Consider the following 20587-nt stretch of genomic DNA (forward strand, 5'->3'; position numbering starts at 1 on the left):
TTTCTTAATGTGCAGGTCTGGAAGAGGTTCTGGGTGAAGGTCTCATCTCTAGAACCTTTAAAAGCACTATGAGAAAGCTGCCTGACTCAAATGTTTTCTGTAGGCTAGAGTCTGTGTGAAGGGTTAATGAGGGTACATAACCCTAGAGGCTGGGTGGGAATGGTGAATCAGGTAAAAGGTTAAAATTACAAACCAAAATAGTCAGTCAGGCATGTAATGAGAACAACGAACAACTTTCCTCCAGAGAAGAGATGTTTGTCTCAAATTAAGTCATCCTGTCCATAATAGACAATTTATATTTCCATGCCACATGCTACAGGCATCCAGGTATACAAGGTCAGGAGATAAGCAGGTTCATACTTCATCCCATTTCTCCCAGACTTCAAAACCATATGCTTGGGATTTTCAAAAGCTTCTGATTTAGCACTTAGCTTTTCTCTCTAATCTATAAAAATGGATCAAACAGTAGGCCTTCTCTTGGGCATTCTCTTTAAGATTCTTGTATCGGAACTTCAAGGCAAAGTAAAAATACAAAAAAAATTCACTGGTAACCTCCTGAAAGAGATCCCAAAATGAAAATTTCCAGAAATGTAAGCTAAAATTCAGTTTCCAAGTTAAAATAAATACTTCAAATATCCAGAAAGAGTTCAAGTACCTAGAAACAAATCCTAGGTTTACACAAGATTTGGCAGCTACTACTACAAATAAGGAGAGCATTTGAAATACCATAATTCAAAGGCAAAAGTAAGTTACCACCAAGAATAATTTACACAGAAAAAAATTCGTATAATCCTACAGGGATTATATAGACCTTTAATGAAACTGAGGACCTCCAAGTATTTCTGATGAAAAGACCAGATTCAAGTAAAACTTTAAAATGCAGACAAGAGTTAAAAGTAAATACATCTATTGTATGAAAGCACTGAGATAACATATCAGACTATATACCACCTCAGGGAGGAAAGGAGAGAATCTGAATCACCAAATGTCAGAAAACAATTTTCAAAAATTGTTCCTACATATAATTGAAAAATGAAATAAAATTCAAGAGGAAAAAAGGAAATGCGTTTTAGAAATGGCAAGAGACAAAAGGAATGAAGGGGTTACATTCTAATGGGGAAAATTTCTTAAGTTCGTTTATCCAATTTCAAGTTCCCCACTGATGATCTTGGTCACAGGGCATATTCACAACTATATAGTACTTTAAGGTTTATAAGGTGTTTTACATACATGTTTAAATTCCCTCAAACCATCATCAATTAGATCTAAACACAACTTTATTCTTAAACAGCAAGCCAATGTTAGCCAACTTGCATCAGCTATGAATGGGTTACTTCCTCTTGGTAAACAGTCATTTCAGTCTTTCCCTAATCCTAAACCTGTGCAGGAGAAAAATTGCTCACTGCTAGGTGACTTTTTCTGTGTCTCTTGCTTCTTTATCCACCTTACCAAAAACAAAAAACCCCAAAACCTGTTCTGCTGGTTTCTTAGGATAAGAAACAGGGCTGTTTTGCTTTCACTGGCACTCACTTTATAAGTCCCTGACTTCACAAAAGGGGTGAGTTCGGCCATTGGAACTCCTCAAAGTATCCCAAATCTTTCAAACCTTAATGATACCAACCATACATGGCTAAGTGCATTACGTACAGTCTATCCTTTGATCCTCACAACAATATTATGAAATATGTATGATGGGCATTACCACCATTTCACAAATGAGGAAACCAATGCTCATTCATATTTGGCAATTTGTCCAGGGGTTTATGACGAGTACAGGTTTTCTGACTAAGCTGGTTTGGCTTTTTTTTTCTTAGAGTAATCGGGGAGAGGCAACTATGACACCAACTTATATTATTACTATATGCAAAATCCTTAGGCAGAAAGAACTAGCAATTCATCTATCTCCAGCAAAGATGATCCTCTGACCTTTCTTAATAGTATGTACCATTATCTCACAACATAAACAGGAAATTGTTAGTGATAACTAACATCAATCTGGCTTGCTGATACTGAAAATATTCACTGCAGCCTAGCCATCACTACAGATAGGGAAGAGTTCCCAGGTAACCTACATTTCTTTCCTTAGGTGAAGTATTTAGCATATTCTGACAAGCTGAGGGGCCAGGAAAAGTTTGATAGAACACAAAAGTATAATCAAGGGCATGTTCTTTTATGTGCATGCTATGCAAACTGTGGCCCCTGAGGACTCCTGTTTCCTTTATTTGGGGCCTTAAGTTAATAAGCATTTATAAAGTACCCATATAAATGGGCCAGAAAAAAATACTACCTTAAGAGCCAGGCTTAGGGATGAGAGTGAAGGAAAACAAGCCAGGTAGGTTTAAGGATAGAGAGAAAAAGGACCAAAGGTTATTTGTAAGGTAAATGCACACAGGGACCTATGGCAGGAAAGAACTGGGTCTGGGTCTCATATTTCTCATGTAATTATAGCAGCTAGCACGGTTCTAAGTATAAAAGTACCTTGAAATTAATATTTTCCCTCCAGTGAAATCACAGTACTTGGTACTTCTCTTACCAGACTTTTTTTTTTTTAATCCTTACCTTCCGTTTTGGAATCAATACTGTATATATTGGTTCCACTGCAGAAGAGTGGTAAGGGCTGGGCAATGGGGGTCAAGTGACTTGCCCAGGGTCACAAAGCTGGGAAGTGTCTGATGCCAAATTTGAACCCAGGACCTCCCATCTCTAGGCCTGGCTGTCAATCCACTGAGCTACCCAGCTGCTCCCTCTTACTAGACTTTCAGATGTATTAGTTATTTGTATACATCTCTTATTCCCCTCACTAGACTGTAAACTCTAGGGAATATTTTACCCAGGCATTAGCTGCAGTCTAGTCAAGTGCTATGTACACAGAAAGCGTTCTATAAATGGTAGGTGAATACTTAAAATGTGTTGCCTGAAAGAAATCTAGGCTATGGTGCATGAATGGGGGAAAAATTCAATTCTATCCAGCAGGACTTTTTAAGAAGCCACTATGTGCAAGATGAGGCATACACTGGAATTGAGCTTTCAAAAAATTAGCCATCCTGGCACAGTAGAAATTAGGAAGAAAAGAGAGAACAAATAAACTCTTCACGCATCCTTGAGCCCATGTTGGGCAGGGAGAATCAAGGCAGAAGGGTAGGACATTTGACTTGATAGTCCATTCCCATTTGGATTTTATGAGAGTTTGCACTTGTTAAGTAGAACATACTTCCGGAGCACAAAAGCCTTGCTTTGCTTAACAAAAGGGGTGGATCCATTCTGGAGGGGACAAGGGCGGTATGAGTAATGATGGGTGGAGCTGATGCTTAAAGTTTATCAGCAAGGTTATTACCATTCATTGTGACCTAACTATTACTATGCATAGTCCATATCTGACTAGAGCAAGGGTACTAGAAGCTCCTTAGGTTTAAGTCTGCCTCTGACACCTACATAGCAGCAGGAGAAGGAAGGGTGAAAGAAGGCAGGTGAAAAGTCACCAATTTAGAATGGAATTTTTCCCTGCCTTAGCAGGGTTTTCTAACTCCCATTCTCTTCCACATGTGGTTGTTAGGCAACATAGAACAAGCTCTGCAATCACCCTCCTCTTCACCTATAATTTGGCCCTATCCCCAGGAGCACATATGAGGCACAGTCCTTTTTGAGTTTAGGTAGTGATAAGCCAAAAAGCAATGCCCAAGCACTAGAACAGGAACTAAAAAAAAAAAAGATTACCTGTGCTGTTCGGCCATTTGCCCAGATGTCCATCATCCTGAGTTGTTAGAAAGTGGTCTTGATTTACTGTTGGATAGCAGTAACTAACCCTCATACAGCACTTAAAAGGTTTACAAAATTTACAAAATTACATCCATGCACACATCCACCCCATCTCCTTTGGTCCTCACAATTAACCCTGTGCAGCCTGAAATGCGTGTCATAATCCTGATTCTTATAGTTGAGGAAACATGCTCAGAAAGGTGAGGTGATTTGCCCATGGCCATCTAGATAGAAAATGGCAAAGCTGGGATTCAAACTCAGATCTTCTGACACAAATTCCTGTGTTCTTTCTCCCCTAACTTACCCTGCCTAGAGATTTAGGGTTAGGAAGAAAGGAAGAGATTTCCACAAAGCCATATCTCATTTCCCGCTCTCGTAACAAAAACCAAAACAATCTGAGCTCTCATTGAGTGCTCCAAGTTCTTCAGAGAAGAAAGCTCAGTTCTTTCCGATTCCTCCTTCCCAAGATAGGTTAGAAGGGTAACTCTAAGCCCATTATCAGCTCATCCTTTGCTATCTTGTCTTCTCACTATTTTATCTTGGAGTCTCCACCTCTCTACAACCACTTGGCCACTGACATTGGCAAGCTTGGGCCAGATTCAGAGGTAGCCAAGAATGCCTGTTTCTCAATTCTTCCACTAGAGCAGTAACACTGGTTGACTTCCTTATACAAAAGCCAGGGGGCAGGGCCTTTTATTTACTGAATGGATTAGGATCATTTTCAAAGGTTCCCAAATCTTTCTCCTGCGGATCCATGAACTTTTACCTGAGTCAGGTCATGGATTGCCCTTATCTGTCCCCTGCAATTCGGTTATTTACTAGTTCCTACACCATCACAGCATCCTCCTTTGCTCTTCTTTCCTGAGGCTGTGTACCCCTCATTCTACTTAGCTCATGGGGAAAGTTTACTTGAGTTTTGTCTGTGACCTGGATCTGTTAGGAGGCAGGCTGTCCCACAAGGCCTCTTTGGACTGGTCCTACTGTTTGGCACTTTTTAAGTTCTGCCTCCACTCGGGGTGCCACTTTCTGGATTGATTTCTGAATGCTGTGCATATCCCACTGTGTCCTTAGGAGGGCATCCTCCAGGGTGAAGACCCCATCTCTGGTCCGGCGCACCTGGGTACAGACAGCAGCTGACTTCAGCTCCAGTCCAATCTCATGTACCATTCGACGAAGCAGCTGCTGGGTCTCATGCATGCACTGAATCTCTATACCAGGGAAAAAGACAAGGAGTTAGAGAGAAAGGAGTGTTAGCAAGGGTATAAGTATAGGAAGCAAGCTAGAGGAAAAGCAATCAAAGAGGGATGGGAAAGAAAGCAGGGAACTAAATGAGGCCAAAGCAATAGAGAAATTCACTGGGAGAGCTTTGACAGCAACATGAAATACCATCCAACCTTGGGAACATGCCGCTAAATATAACCTTTGCTTGTTAAGATTCTGCTTCAAAGAGTGATTTGGCATGAGATATGAGAACATTTGTTGTGTGAAGTCTGCTATCTGGCAAGGTCCTTGCACTGGGGGTGGGAAAAGCTGGAGACCCTAAAAGCTGTGGCAGAGAATGATGCTGTGAGGCCTCACAGCTCTGCTCAGACCATCTGGGTTTGGTGGAAAGGGAGTAATATCAATAAAGATTGAGAACTGTCTTCCAGGGTTACCCTAAGGTTACTTTCATGGAAGTAGACTAGCCTTATTCTTCTACTCTCATGCTGTCTTGACTTTCTATGCTCTCAAATCCTACCTAAGAGGAATTCAGGAGGAGCAAACTGGAGGCATCGGATTCCTGTAATCAGCATTGGAGTCTTGCACATGGGTCGGATTAACCCTTTCACAGCCATTTCATAGGCTTCTTGGGTCTTCAAGTTGAGATTGGAATGCCTAGGGAAGAGGATGACAATTTTCAATGACCACTTCACAATAAGGGCTTAGAATGAAAATGGGATGTCTTCCCATTCCTAACTCCAAATGAAGCCCTTTATGCCTAACCAGAAATAATTCAATGTCATGAAAGGCAAGGTAAATCCAGTCGATTCAGCAAATACCTATTGAGCATATATAAAGCACTTTTGAGGATACACAAGTGAAAGATACAATCCCTGTAGGGGAATAAGGCAAGGCCACTAACTGATACAAGGTAGAATGGAATATGGGATATGTCACAGAAGGCATATACTTCTTATGAAATACTGATTTATGAGTGGGATCACATGTGGCTAGAGGGAAATCAGGAAAGGAAATAGCATCTGAGATAAGCTTTAAAGAGTAGACTGGGTAGGAGGGCATTCAGGGCAGAGAGAATAATAAACAGACACAGAGATGGCACATTCAGAAAGTATTTGGCAAAAGTCAAACAGAGAAGTAATGGGAGATAAGGCTGAAAAGGTAGGATAGAGCCATATATACAGGTGTATAAATACTTTCTGAGTATTCATACTCAGGATTATTTACATCTCAGAAAATTGCTTTTGCAATAGGTCAAAGATGTCAAACTCATGGCAAATGCCTGTCCAGCTCAAATTGAAGAGCCAGCTCCCAAACCCCTTCTTTCCCCAACCTGACCCCTAAACCTAGGAGTCCCATATGCCAGGAGCCATAATGACCCTAACCCCAGGAGTTCTTGTCCCTCCCCATCCTGACATATGCCACGAACTGATAACACCCCAGCCCCAGGAGTTCCTGTTCACTTCCCCTACCCCAGGAATTCCTATGCACTCTCTCTATCACAAAAGTGTATAAAAAGCCTGCAAGCCCCAGTCTCAGGGCCAGCCATTTTTAGTGCTGAGCCCAAACTGCAGTTTGCTTAAATAAACTCCCTCTTGTGTGTTACATTGTTGGTTATCGTTTCATCTTTGGGATCAATTCACTGGGCACTTCAAAATCAGATTAAATGTATTTGGAAATGTGTCACACACACAAAATATATGTATAACATAGATAATGTTAATTTGTGGTTTTCTAAGTCAACATGAAGCACAGGGATCTGTTTCTACTTGAGTTTTGAGTTGTTGTTTTTTTAACCCTTACTTTCTGTCTTAGAATCAATATTAAGTATCAGTTCCAAGACAGAAGAATGGTAAGGGCTAGACAATGGGGATTAAGTGACTTGCCCAAGGTTACAGAATTAGGAAGAGTTTGAGACCACATTTGAACCCAGACCTCTCTCCTCTAAGCCTGACTCTTTATCTACTGAGTCACCCAGCTGCCTTTGATACTGGGGAGCTAGTGAAGATTTTTGAGCAGAGGGGTGATATGATCAGAACTGTCTTTTGAGATTATTAATGTGGCAATCTATGCAACACACATCAGAGGAGAAGCCAAAGGATCAATTATGATCTTGTTGCATTAATAAAGAATTCTGGTGGTAGTGGTAGGAAAGGAGATAAGGCAAGATACGTAATTCAACAAACATGTATCAAGTAGAAATTGTGTACAAAGCCTAGTGATTAAAAGGCAAAAAACAAAACAACCCACAACCAGGGAAACAGTCTCTGCCCAGAAGGAGCTTATGTTATACTGGGAGGGACATGGATGCATGCATATAAATATATACAAGGAGACTTCAAGAAAGGGCTAACAAGGTTGATAGACACTGCAAGAGCCAGACCATAGGTCTTGGCAATCTGAAGTAGGAGTTGAGGGAGAACTCTGAATAATGCAATAATCAACAGTGTTTCTAGAGGACCAAGGATACAGTGTGTTACCTGCCTATTGTTGACAGAATCAAGAGAGGCAAGATGAGGAACAAGACGTTTTTGGACAGGGTCACTTTGCATTCCTTTTGCCTGACTCTACTTACTTGTTATAGGGTGGGTTTTTTCCTTTCCTTGGTTTTTATTTGGGAGGAGGGTCTGGGCAGAGTAGGGGATAGCATTAGTGCAGCCAAAAAAAAGGCAGGGGGCATTGTAATATATATTTTTTTAATGGGAGGCAGATAAGTGGTTCAGTGGATTGAGAGCCAAGCTTAAACAGAATGTCCTGAGTTCAAATGTGATCTCAAACTCTTCCTAACTCTGTAACCCTGGGCAAGACACTTACCAACCATTGCCTAGCCCTTACTGCCCTTCTGACTTGGAATATATAGATACACAGTATTAATTCTAAGACAGAAGGTATACCTTATATACATACATATTTTTTAAATGCACAGAAGAAAACAGAAGGAAGCACAGATAAACAGGACAACTGTGGTATGAAATGGAGGCTCATAGTTTCATATATAATCCTTTTTTTATTATGTTTTTGCAATATGTATGAAAATACTTTTTTTCATAGTCAACTTCTGAATAAAAAAATTGAGTTTTTTAAAAGGAGGAAGACCTTTTTCAAGGAAATGAGGGAAATTATTTCAGCATCTAAACCCCCCCTTTTTTTTTAAACCCTTACCATCTGTCTTAGTATTAATTCTAAGACAAAAGAGCAAGGGCTAGGCAATGGGAGCTAAATGACTTGTCCAGCATCACACAGAAGGGTCTGAGGTTAGATTTGAACCCAGGTCCTCCCAACTCTAGGTCTGGCCCTCCCTCCATCTAGCTACCTTGCTATCCCTAGCTCCCTTCTTTTTTAACCCCCAAGTCTTTTCAGCAAAGTAACAAGCAGGATCACCTGTTGAATGAGGGGACCAGGGTTGAAGTTGGACCTGGAGTGGAAAAGTTCTGGGAATGGCATTGTGGGAAATCTGACTGTCAGAGAGTAGATCTGGGTTTCTTCCCTGAGAGGCTTCAGGAAATGACCAGGAAAAGTTGTCCCAAGAAAAGAACTCTAGCCAACACAACACAGGGACCAGTTACAGGCTGGATTCCAGCTTGGCATATTGACCCTACTGGGAAAGGGCAAGGGTAGACAGTCCAATCGTGACACTTACATTACCAGTGCCTTCTGATGGGAGCCCTGGATGACTGCCAGGATTCTGCTGAGCTTCTCTTGGGTTATATGATCTGGGAAAGCCAATGGATATTAGAGCAGAATCACAATGGGAAGCTATCCCCCACTCCTAGCCTCCCAGCTCAGCCTATAGTCTCTTTACACCTTCTCAAATCGCCTCCTTCTATCTCTCTCTCTCTCTCCCCAACCACTGGAGTGGGTATGCACCAAGGCAAGGGAAGAATTGCCCCTTAGAAACAAACAGATTCTGCTGTACCCACATCATCCCTCTGGCACATTCCTGGGATGCTCACACCTTCCCACACAACTTATCCATCAGAAGCCAAGGTCCTACTACTTCATGGTGACTTGGAGATCAAGCAGTGATTCTTTCCCCAGCTTGCCCCGCCCAGGTCATGGGGGTGATGACTTTGTGAAGCTGAACTCTGGCCAGCAGAGGACGGGTTCTCTTGATGGTGCTATAAAAGATCTAATGTGCTTTTACTTGCCTCCTTGCCACTAAATTCTGTTACCATCGCTAAGGCAAATGAGTAAGGCTACCCAAATCTCACCTACATGCCTCCTCCTCAGGCTCCCTATTCCCGTAGTTATTTCTTTCTCTTCTCAAAGTTCATTTGAACAGAATTTCATCTGGAAAAACAAGCTGTTTGAAGGGCATGCTGTTTGATCTACCCTTGGCCTGCACCTACACAAGAAAGGTTCTGGCAAGAGATGAGCCTCAGGCCACTGGGGAGCCCCAGCCTAAGGGGAAGTCAAGTGGTCTGTACAGGAAACAAAAAATCTGACAACTACCTGGTTAAGAAGCTGACCTAGATCATTTCAGACTCCTAGAATCTTCAAGTTACAGGAGAGCAGACCTTAGAGACTATCTAGTCTAACCTAGAGCAGATGGCTACGAGGTCCATGCAGAAATCCCCTTCATAGCATCACATGGAGATAGGTGGACATTTCGAATGACAGAAAGCTCCTAAAGCACTCAGTTTCACTGTCAGAATTCTTGCTTATTAGGGAGTTCTCTTAGATTGAAAAAAAATCTGTCTTGTTGACTTCTACCACAAGTATTAGCCCTGCCCTGAAGGGGACACAAGAATCAAAGACAGAGCTAAAAGGGATCTAGTCTGGCCTCCTCAGTTTGAGAGTTTGTGATTTGTTCAAGGTCACACAGACAGTAAATACTTTAGCTGGGACTGGTACCTGGCTTCTCTGACTCCAAATTCAGTGCTCTTTTCTCCATCACAAGAATTTGCTTACTGAAGCTCCAAGTTATGCTTGTCTCTTTCTGCTGAGCACTAGCTCAGGAGTCTCAGAGTCCTTGGAGGAGGACTAGAGACTCCACATGGACAAAAGCCCCAAATCACTTAATTTTATTCCCTTTTACCTCGGCTCTCAAATGCTCTTACCGTAAGTGGTCTTTTCAATCAGCCTGCCCTCATCAGTGAAGTCATCGGTGGCTTTTCCCAGGAGCCCACGAACTGTGTAATCCTTTGAGAAGGTAGATGATGGGAAGCATCAATCCTCACTCTTTCAACTGAACACTCCAAAAAACAGCTTAAATGGAACATGTCTCTTGCTATGATAACTAAAGGTCCTAAAGTCAAGGGACAATAAAGCAAGTCACCTAATATTTACTATGCCCCTAGAGGTTGGGACAGTGAAGCAAACAACCTAGTGAAAATTTACTATATATATATATATATATATATATACCCAGTTTGCTAGGTTAAGAGTAGCATGAAAGGCAGGCCCTGCCCTCAAAAATTTGTATTCTTTGCTCCCGATTTATGTCTATTGTCCTCCTTTGCCTCTCTATTTTGGCTGTGTTTCTAAGAAGTGGGTAAATAAAACCAGGGCTCTAAAGAGATCTGAGTCCCATGAAAGTACAAGATGGCCCTTACCCAATGTTCATCCCAATGATCAAAACCTTCCAGGAGGCAGCTGGGTAGCTCAGTGGATTGAGAGCCAGGCCTAGAGATGGGAGGTCCTGAGTTCAAATCTGGCCTCAGACACTTCCCAGCTGTGTGACCCTGGGCAAGTCACTTAACTCCCATTGCCCAGCTCTTACCACTCTTCTGCCTTGGACCAATACACAGTATTGATTCCAAGATGGAAGGTAGGGGTTAAAAAAAAAAAAACCTTCCATAATTTGTCTCAAAACAAGTCTTATCTGTCAATAATCATCTTCACAAAATTTCTCCTCTCATTGAACTGGCCCACTGTCCTGAAAACATATGTTTGTTTGTTTTTTTCTTTTTAAAACTCTTATTTTCTGTCTTAGTAACAACTCTAAGACTTATGTTAAGGGCCTAGGCAAACAGGGTTAAGTAACTTGCCCAAGGTTATATAGCAGCTAGGAGTATCTGAGGTCATATTTGAACCCAGGTCCTCCCCACTCAATCTAGCACTTTAAAACTGTGCTACCTCCCCAAACACAAACTGCACAGTGAACCTCGGTGCCCAACTTCCTCTCCTTCCTTAGTCTTCAATAACCTGTTCACACTCATCCCCTCTATCCTTTAGGGTTCAGCTCAATTCACTTCTTCCATGCATGAGCCCTTCCTAAAGTACAATGGAGTTTTTCTCCCACCTCAACTCCAGCCAGGCCTCTCTGTTCCTCTCAATGGGCCACACACCTGCACAGCCTTATACTATCTTTTTCATTATTACTTAACTTTTCACATATTCGTGCCTAGTGAATTTGTGCTGAGGTGCTGAGTGAGCATTTCTGGGAACAAATAAATTGAATGACTTTAAGGTTGTTAAGGGTGGAGAATATGTTTTCTGCTCTTATGTAGCCCTTATAACAGCAACCACATGGCCTTTCACACTGGAGGGACATCAAAGTTAGTTAATGTATTCCCTAGAGGCTCCAAGAAATCCTTTCTCTACCAGATCCTAGATGTAGGTGAGAGGCCATGAGACCATTCGGTTGCTGTAGCGTGAGGCATGGCAAGGTTCAAACCTCAGGAGCACAAAAATAATAAGCTGGTACCTCCTGACTTTCTTTACACCCAGTTACTTAACAAGGAATCTCACAATCTATTACCTCCAAGGATCTTGACAGCAACCTTTGAAGTTTGGGAGAATCAGAATTATGATCCCTGCCCATTTTACAAACAAAGAAACTGAGACTCAGAAGTTAAATTATTTATTCAAGGCCACATAGCTAATCACTAGAGCTAAGCACCCGAAGCAGGTACCTTTGTGAGATGGGCATTGTGGATGTCTGTGAGCAGTTTGTTTCCACGTCCCACGCCGAGCACTAAAAGATACCAATTTGACAATTTATGCCCAAGCTCCCAGTTCTCCAGGCCCCTTATGTTTGGGGGTTACCACCATTGGAATAATTGTCCAATAGTTGCTAAAACTATTACTCGATGGTCCTGCCTCAATTTATTGCCTGGGTCTCCTAACCTTGTTGTCCTATCCAATCACAGAAGAGTAACAAGCATGTAAAATTCTAGCAGAGGATTTTTCTGAGCAAGTTCTGGCCTCAATTTCTCATTCTGGTTTAAGGAAAGAATTTCCCCTACTCCCTCTTTTGGAGGGAAGAAAAAGGATAGCAAATGAGATCATGTCTGTCCAGCCTGACTCCTGCTGGGTGGGGGTTGGGGGGTTGGAGGGATGTAGGGGAGAAAGATGTAGGAAAATACAAAGGATGACTGTGACTGGCCCCATCCAGAGGATGTAGTCACTGACTCCAGGGCCACAGACAGCACAGAAGCTGCTGCCAGCTGGCTCCTGTCCCTCTGAACCAGGGCACTATGGTCTCTGATGACAGATATGTCCAAGTGCCTACCAACAGGTCCAGAACCACATGTTCATACATCCTAAATGTCATCATGCATTTCCTGACTCCTGGCTCTGGGACAAGTCTAAAAGTTTTAACTCCCCTCCTTGGCCTGTGTCCTCTATCCTAATATATCAAAGATATGGGCCAAAAGAGGGTCAGGGAGGGTTTTAGAATAGCAGGACAATGAACAAGGAGTGCCTGTAGGAAAGTCTCACAGGAACTTTTTTTGGCCTTGATACAGAATTTCATCCGCATTTGGTGGCGGGTAGGAGAAGTAGTTACCTCTCTTTTATCCAGCCCCTCTTCCATACAGCAGTTGTCACTTGTTAATCCCACCCTCCAAGAAGACATCTTGATCTCCCATACGGAAGCCACACAATTCAAAGCATGCCAACCCTGCTTACCGAGCACTCCAGATGACTTGACATCGAGTCGGTGCCCAACGCCCACCTTCACACTGGTGTAGTTTAGTCCTCTTACTAGAAAGACATGAGATATCTGAGGTCCCTGAAGTTGTGTAGATCCGCTCCCTTTCCCCCAGCTTGTCCCACCTTACTGCATGGCTGGATGTCATGTGAATGCTCCAAACAGAGGTCACAGGTGAAGAGCCCTAGAAACATGACTGGAACTAAAGGTTATAGGCCTGAGTTCAAGAGAAAGGATAATGGTGTGATGGGTGACACATAGACTCTCTATTTCCTTGGAGTTGGCAGTGGAGCACCATGACTGAATCAGCCAGCCATGTGGAGAGCCAGGCGGTAGTCAGGTTAGATTAGGTTTCAATCTGCTTTCTCTGCCTTTAGTGATTATTAATAAAATTCTATGGAAACATAATACTTGGAGTTATTGTTATTGATATTAATTTACATTTTACAGAGTAATGTGGCAATAGCATCTCTGGGGCTCAAGAAGATGGAAGAACCAATGGGGATTCTGGAAAAAAGCCTAGGTTTGAAATAGGGAATGATCCCATATTATTTCCCCCCATTTTTTCTGGTTTTAGTCAATGACTTTATTTTTCAAGATTTATTTGCCTAAAATGTTTTGATTCAAGGAAATCCTAACCAGAGACAGGGCTGACTTGCATGTCCTATTATAATGAACATGAAAAGTCTATTTTCCCCTATCTGAAGACACAGTCATTAAACTGACCTATGATTGCTTCTAAGCTTCTCATAAGTGGGAAGGAAAAAATGCTCTGGAAAAAATACAGTCAAAGGATTTTCCTTGTGCACAAAAGGTTCCCAGACTATCTCTGGCCAATAAGAATAAATACTCTTATTAATGGATATCATAAACCCTGTCATCTGCCCCATAATTGTAATGATTATAATGAAGTAGCCTGAAAATATAAGTCAAGGATACCCATGTTCAGACCCACTTTAGAATAAGTGTCCCTAAGGGACAGCTGTGTGGCTTAGTAGATGGAGAGCCAGGCCCAGAGATGGGAGGTCCTGAGTTCAAATCTGGCCTCAGACACTTCCTAGCTGTGTGACCCTAAGCAAATCACTTAACCTCCATTGCCTAGCCCTTACTGTTCTTCTGCCTTAGAACCAATACACAATATTGATTCTAAGATAGAAGGTAAGGGTTTAAAAAAAAAGTGTTCCTGGACCTACCTATAGGACAACTGAATGTTTCATCATAAGTGATAAAGCAACAAAAATGCTTGTACTTCTAGAGCAGAGACTGGCAAACTATGCCCCAGGCTGGTTTTTATAAGGCTAAGATGGTTCTGAAACTTTAAAACTTGTTCTTTAAAAATGGCAAAACCATTCTTAATTTTGGTCAAAACCAAGCCATATAGTGGCTTCAGACCCCTTCCTAGCTGTGTGACTCTGAGCAAGTCACTTAATCCCCTTGCTGCTCTACTAGGACAGAAGGTAAGGGTTTAAAAAACAAACACCGAAAACAAAACCAAGCCATACAAAAACAGGGAGTGGGCCAGATTTAGCCTTTAGACTGGTCTGATAACCGCTTCTAGATGAGGACAACACTGGGGAAATAGTCAGCAGCATAAGAATAAATGACCTGACATGACAAAGATTTTCCTGTGTAATTATTTTGTTTACTTTTATTTATTTCTACTGGGACAAGAAAGTGAAAAGCCAATAGATTTAAAGTCAGATGACTAGAGTTCAAAACCCAAAATCTGTCACTCACTTTCTGTGAAACCTAATAGTAAGTGACTTTTATCTCTTGGAATCTCAGTTTTCTATCAACCATGTTGCCATCTCAGGTCCCTTGTAGCTATTCATCTAGGACTTTGGATCCTCGAAAAATAGACTGTATGATGCTCCCCTCATTCATATCCCACAGCCCTTGGAAATTATTCTCCAACAATTTATTTCATTACGCCAGTCTTGAATAATGAAATAGCTATTCTTGTAACCATGCATTTACTAGAAATTTATACTATCTAACCTCACTGGGGCCATTGCTGCTACAAGGCAATCCTTTTATTCATCCCTTACTGGCTCCCAAAGATCAGTCTGGTCTCTTGCACTATATAAAATACTACATATATATGTATTATATGTATACCAGGCCCATAATTATATAGGAAAAATACATTTAGGAAATTGCCCTGTGCTTTCAATCATCCCCTATTTTTGTGGATAGTTCTAAATGTACACCTGATGCCATCCCCTTTTGTCTTCTCTTAACTCTCTCATCTCTTAACTCTCTTTAATCTTACACTTCTCCCTAATGACCTGTTCCTATCCTATTGCTTATAAACATTCCAAATTCTTCCAGTCCCTAAAAAAATCTTCACTAGATCCTACCTTTCTAATTTCTCCTCCATTTCTTGGCCAAACTCCTTGAAAAAGTCCTCTCTCTACACTTGAAACTTCCAATTCAGGGGTAGCTAGGTAACTCAGTGGAATGAGAGCCAGGCCCAGAGATCTTGGGCTCAAATCGGGCATCAGATACCTCCTAGCTATGTGACCCTGAGCAAGTCACTTAACCCCAAGCCTAGCCTTTACCTCTCTTCTGGCTTGGAACCAATACACAGTATTGATTCTAGGATGAAAGGTAGGGGTTTAAAAAGAAAGCCTTCCAATTCCTCTCCTCTCATTCTTCTCTAAATTGCAATCTGGCTTCTTACCTCATCACTCCATTGAGTCATTTCTTCACAAAGCTTTTAACTGTCAAATTTAATGACCTTTTCTCAACCTTCACCTTTCTTGACCTTGTTGACATTACCAAACACTGTCCTATTCAGGTTTCATGATACTGCTTTCTCCTGATCTTCATCCTACCCATCTGACCCTTCCTTCTCAGTCTCCTTTTCTAGATCTTCATCTTTGGGTAAACCCAAAGATTTGGTCCTGTGTCTTTTTCTCTCTTCTCTCTAGACTGTCTCATCTGGTGAAATTATCAGCTCCCATAAGTTAAATAATTAACCCTATGTAGATGACACCCAAATTTATATATGTAGCTCTAGCTACTTTCCTGAATTCTAGTTTCTTCCTTTCCTGCATCACCTGCTGAAATGAAAGGTGGATATTCTAAATAAAGTAAAATTAAAATAATTAAAGAATTTTTAAAAATTAAAAAAAGAAAGGTGGATATTCTGAGCTAGTTATCCCATAGGCATCTAAAATTCACCAAGTCTAAAAGAAAACCCCCTTTACCTCCTCAAGGACAACCTTTCTCTTAGTTTCCCTATCACTGTTGAGGGTATCTTAATCATCCTTGTCACTCAGATTATCACCTCAGCTACATCCAGAACTCCTGACTTCTGCTCACCTCAAATATCCAATCAGTTGCCCAATCTTGCCATTTCTGACTCTATATCTCTCTTATATTGCCCATTTCTTCCCTCACATGACCATGACACTATTAAAATTCTGTTGGTCTCCATCCCTCATACTTCTTTCTACTCCAGTTTATCCTCCAGCAGCCACTAAATTCATTTTCCTAAAGTGCAGTTCTGACATTGTTACCCTTCCTCTACCCCCATACTCAAGAAGCTCCCTTGGAGCCTTATTACCTATAGAATTCAATATAAATACTTCTGTTTAGCACCTAATGGTCTTCACAACCAGATACATTTTTTAGATATTACTGCCATGCCCCTTCCCATCCCAGTCACCATACACACACACTCTATAGCCAAATTACCATGCCATACATTCAGCATTCTTATTTCCCATCTCTGTGCTCTGCTTTGACTGTTCCCCACCCTCAAACCCCCAGGCTCCTGCCCAAAGCACTCTCTGAAATTGACTCCTTCATTATCTCAGCTCTTAGAATCTTTAATTACTGAGAAGATTCAACCCAAGTGCCCCCTTCTACATTGTCCTTCCTGAACATCTTCCCTGCCAACTGCCTTCCCTTTCTTTCCTGCCTTGTACATTCGTTTATATACACATGTTATCTTTCCCATTAGAAGAAGGAATCTATAACCTGAGGCCCACAGATGCCCAAGGGTTGGTGGATAGATATCTAGGGATCCATGAATTTTAAATGGAAAAAAGTACAATTTTATTAGGATATAATGGGTTTCATTTTTAATACTATGCATTTATTTTATGAATTAAAAAAAAAAAACCTGTTCATAGATGGGATCTATTGCTTTCACTGGATTGCCAAGGAGTCCATTGTCAGAGGTCGATAACTCAGAATCTGTTAAAGACCAGGGAGTGCCCTCACCTTCTTTATGCTTAACATAACAAAACATGCTATTGCTGGCAAAACATGTTACTGCTGATTTGACTGTTCCATGAATCCAGATGATGCTCAGAGCCATATCTGCTTCACTTTCTCTTTGATGTTTCTCAGAGGATTGTTTTTACTTTTTGTGGTTTTTGCCTTTAAAAGATGTAACCAGCTTGCATTAAACTGCACTAATTTACCACCAGCAGGTGAGGCCCTTCTGACCCCACACTGTGTCTCTGTTCTTATCTTTTCCCCTCTACCTTACCTGGGGAACTCTAGTCCCAGTTCTGCCCCCCCAGAGGGGCTTTCACAGTCCAGGACACAAACAAGGTTAAGATCTTATGTTCTGACTAAAGCAGGTGATATCTTTTGCTAACATTCTGAGGAAGATCCCAGAGAAAACAAAGCCAGGTGGGAGGGAAGGAATGAAGGGAAGAGCTGGAGGTACATAGCTCTACTACTAACACACAGGAAGGAGTGAATGTTCATTCTCAAAATGAAAGAAAAGAATTAGAATTATCCAAATCTCAAATCATGTTCAATGAACTTGCTTAAAACCCATTTCCCACCACAATAGTTTGATTAATGTCTCCATTGGGGAAGAGGTCCTAGGCTGAAGACAATGTAGTTAAATAAGGAGACTCCTTTCCCTCCAGAGCTTTCTATGTGGCTTCCTGAAAGGATTTAACAGCCTGCATAGCTAAAGGACTCCATTTGTCTTTAGAACTAGATTCTAGTTTGGTGGAGAGTTGAAGAGAATTTATAATTAAATCTACTGAGGGGCAGCTAGGGAGCTTAGTAGATAGAAAGTCAGGCTTAGAGACAGAAGGTCCTGGGTTTAAATATGGCCTTAGATACTTCCCAACTGTGTGACCCCTAGCAAGTCACTTAACTCCAGCTACCTAGGCTTTACCACTCTTCTGCCTTAGAACTAATACACAGTATGTATTCTAAGGCAGAAGGTAACAGTTTTAAAATAATAATAAAGTCTACTGGATACCTAAAAAACAAAACAAAACAAGAACTTCTGCCTTAAGATGTAGGCTCCTTGAGGACAGAAACTTTCGTTTTAAAAAATTCTTATAACCAATTAACTGTTAATGTCTTCACATGTATAACTATATTACTTCCCTTCCCAATGGGTCTGGGACTCTGCAGAGAAAATCTGGAACTCAAAAGTTAAAAAAATATCTATTCTCAGACACCTATGTGACTCTGGGAAAGTCAATTAATCCCAATTTCCTAGCTCCATGTTGGTAAAGCTATGGCACAAGTGCTGGAGTGTGTTGGAGGGGGCTCCTCCCTTTCCCCTCTCCACACAAGCCTGAAGGCAATCCTCATATCACCTGCCCCTCTGTCCAACAGCCCAATAGGAGCACTTCCTCTCTCCCCTCTCTGGGGTAAGGCAGGGGCTCACACATAGTTTAGGTACTCAGTATCTAAAAGGTTCACCATCACTGGTGAAGGTCTTACCCTGTTCCACCTTGGAACCAATACATAGTAATGACTCTAAGATGGATGGTAAAGCTTTAAAAATAAAACTCCCTCCCTTCTCCCCCAAAATCTGTCATGATTCCTAGTAGATACTTAAATACTTGTTGCATCAAACTAAATTTCCTGCCTGCTTTATAGAGGTTGTCTAAACCCACTGACAAGCCCCAGAAGCATCTTACCTAATGGGTGCTCAGAAAGGACTGGAACATTGGTGGCTATGAGGGTCAGTTCTTTTCTTTCATTTTCTTCTGTGGGGGCAAGCAGGAATCGGATGTGCTCCTGTGGAGTAAATCGCTTCTCTGCGTTAAGACCTGGAAAATGAGTAGATAGGGTGAAGTAGTAGAGGAAAACAAAAAAGATGACACTCAGTTTGGACTTCAGGAACTAGTTCTAGATCTGAAGTTATTCCTCTTAACCTTAGTCGAGACACTTCTAATACCAAGTCCCTATTTTTCTTGTAAAAGAAGAGTAGTGGAATAGAAATTACCTTTAAAAGCCTATCCATCTAATTCAGAGAACAAAAACAATTCTTAGTAGAGAATGTCAGAGATAAGGCATCCTGAGTGGTCCAGTGGGTAGAGTGCTAGACTTAAAAAACAAATTTAACAACCTTAATCTTCTGTGTTAGAATCAATTCTGTGTATTGGTTCTAATGCAGAAGAACAGGAAGAGCTAGTCAATGGGGATTAAGTGATTTACCCAGAGTCACACAGCTGGGAAATGTCTATGGCTAGATTTGAACCCAGGACTTCCCATCTCTAAGCCTGGATTTCAATCCACTAAGCCATCTAGCTGCCTCTGAATATTAGACTTCAAGTCATAAAGTCTTAAGTTTGAATCTTCCATCAGATATATACTAAGCTGATTATCCTGGGAATCACTTAACCCCTGCCACCCTTAGTTTCCTCATCTATAATATAGGGATAATAACAGCACCTACCTGTGTTGTTGTGAGAACTAAATGCTATATCCTTCATAAAGCTATCTGTAAACTTTAAAACAGCCTATATCAATGTTTGCTCTAAGAGAAGTATCAGGAAAAGAAGAACACCTATAGAATTCAGTTCCCTCATCTCCAAAATAAGAGGTGGGGAGACTGGACACCTAGGTGGTGCAATGGATAGAGCACTGGACCTGGAGTCTGGAAGACTCATCTTCATGAGTCATTTTTACTAGCTGTGTGACCCTGGGCAATTCTCTTAAACCTGTTTGCCTCAGTTCCTCATCTGTAAAAATGAGCTGGAGAAGGAAATAGCAAGCCATTCCAGTATCTCTGCCAAGAAAACTCCAAATGGGATTACAAAGAGTCAGACATGACTGAAAAATGACTAAACAACAAAAATAACAAAGATTGCACTAGATGTCTGCTATCTAAAATCCCCACTGGTTTTAAATCTATGATCCTAAAATCTAGGACATTAGGGAGAATCTTACATGAGGAGAGGGATCTGACAGGGACAAGAAAGACAGAAAATCAGGAAAATACACACAGATCAGACCATTTATCAAGTCCTTACTATGTGTCAGACACTGTGCTATGAAGGAACTCTAGAACATGCTTGTTGCCATCTTTCCTAGAGTAGAGGAGAGGTCCAGTCACTTAGATGGGGGTGGACTATGAAGAATGCAAAGAGGGACCTTTGAGATCATCAATGAAAGCTGCTCGGTTTAGAGATGGAAAAACTAACACAGAGGGGGAGTGACTTATCCAAGATCACACAGCAAGCCAGAAGTACAATTGGCTCTTAGTAAGCGGTTCTTAGCTTTAAGTGAAGTTAGTGCATAGACTAGATCGTGGAGTAAAAGAAAAGGACAAGGCCCAGGGAACAAAGTGGTTCACCCTTCAGGAGCTGCGATTCCACAGTATCTCGCAGGTGTTTCCAGTTCAAACCAGGGGGCTTGTAGACTGCGAAGAGCCCATGCAGGCGACTCCAACCCATGCCGGCATTCCACTAGGAGGTCGCCAGAAGTGACGCAACCAGCATCCTAGGAAATGGGTTCCTT

The 20587-nt window shown here is 41.5% G+C and overlaps 2 protein-coding genes across 3 annotated transcripts in view; both read right to left on the reverse strand.

Annotated features, from left to right (window-relative positions):
* The window catches only part of GOLGA2 (golgin A2), a 42990-nt gene extending 39085 nt beyond the window's left edge, over positions 1 to 3905 (reverse strand). For both annotated transcript variants that reach the window (XM_056812502.1, XM_056812501.1), the window contains exon 1: positions 3715 to 3905. In XM_056812502.1, the coding sequence (XP_056668480.1) occupies positions 3715 to 3750 (36 nt within the window). In that variant the 5' untranslated portion in view covers positions 3751 to 3905. The remainder of the gene's footprint in view (positions 1 to 3714) is intronic.
* On the reverse strand, positions 782 to 20563 carry TRUB2 (TruB pseudouridine synthase family member 2). Its single transcript, XM_007475073.3, has 8 exons — positions 20424 to 20563; positions 18763 to 18894; positions 12829 to 12903; positions 11832 to 11893; positions 10035 to 10116; positions 8615 to 8687; positions 5495 to 5631; positions 782 to 4964 (listed from the first exon to the last, which is right to left on the reverse strand). The coding sequence occupies exons 1-8, from the start codon at positions 20521 to 20523 to the stop codon at positions 4693 to 4695; spliced, it is 933 nt and encodes a 310-aa protein (XP_007475135.1). The 5' UTR covers positions 20524 to 20563; the 3' UTR covers positions 782 to 4692.
* Positions 20564 to 20587: the final 24 nt, after the last annotated feature.

The sequence above is a fragment of the Monodelphis domestica genome, chromosome 1, assembly GCF_027887165.1.
Source record: "Monodelphis domestica isolate mMonDom1 chromosome 1, mMonDom1.pri, whole genome shotgun sequence".
NCBI lineage: Eukaryota > Metazoa > Chordata > Mammalia > Didelphimorphia > Didelphidae > Monodelphis > Monodelphis domestica.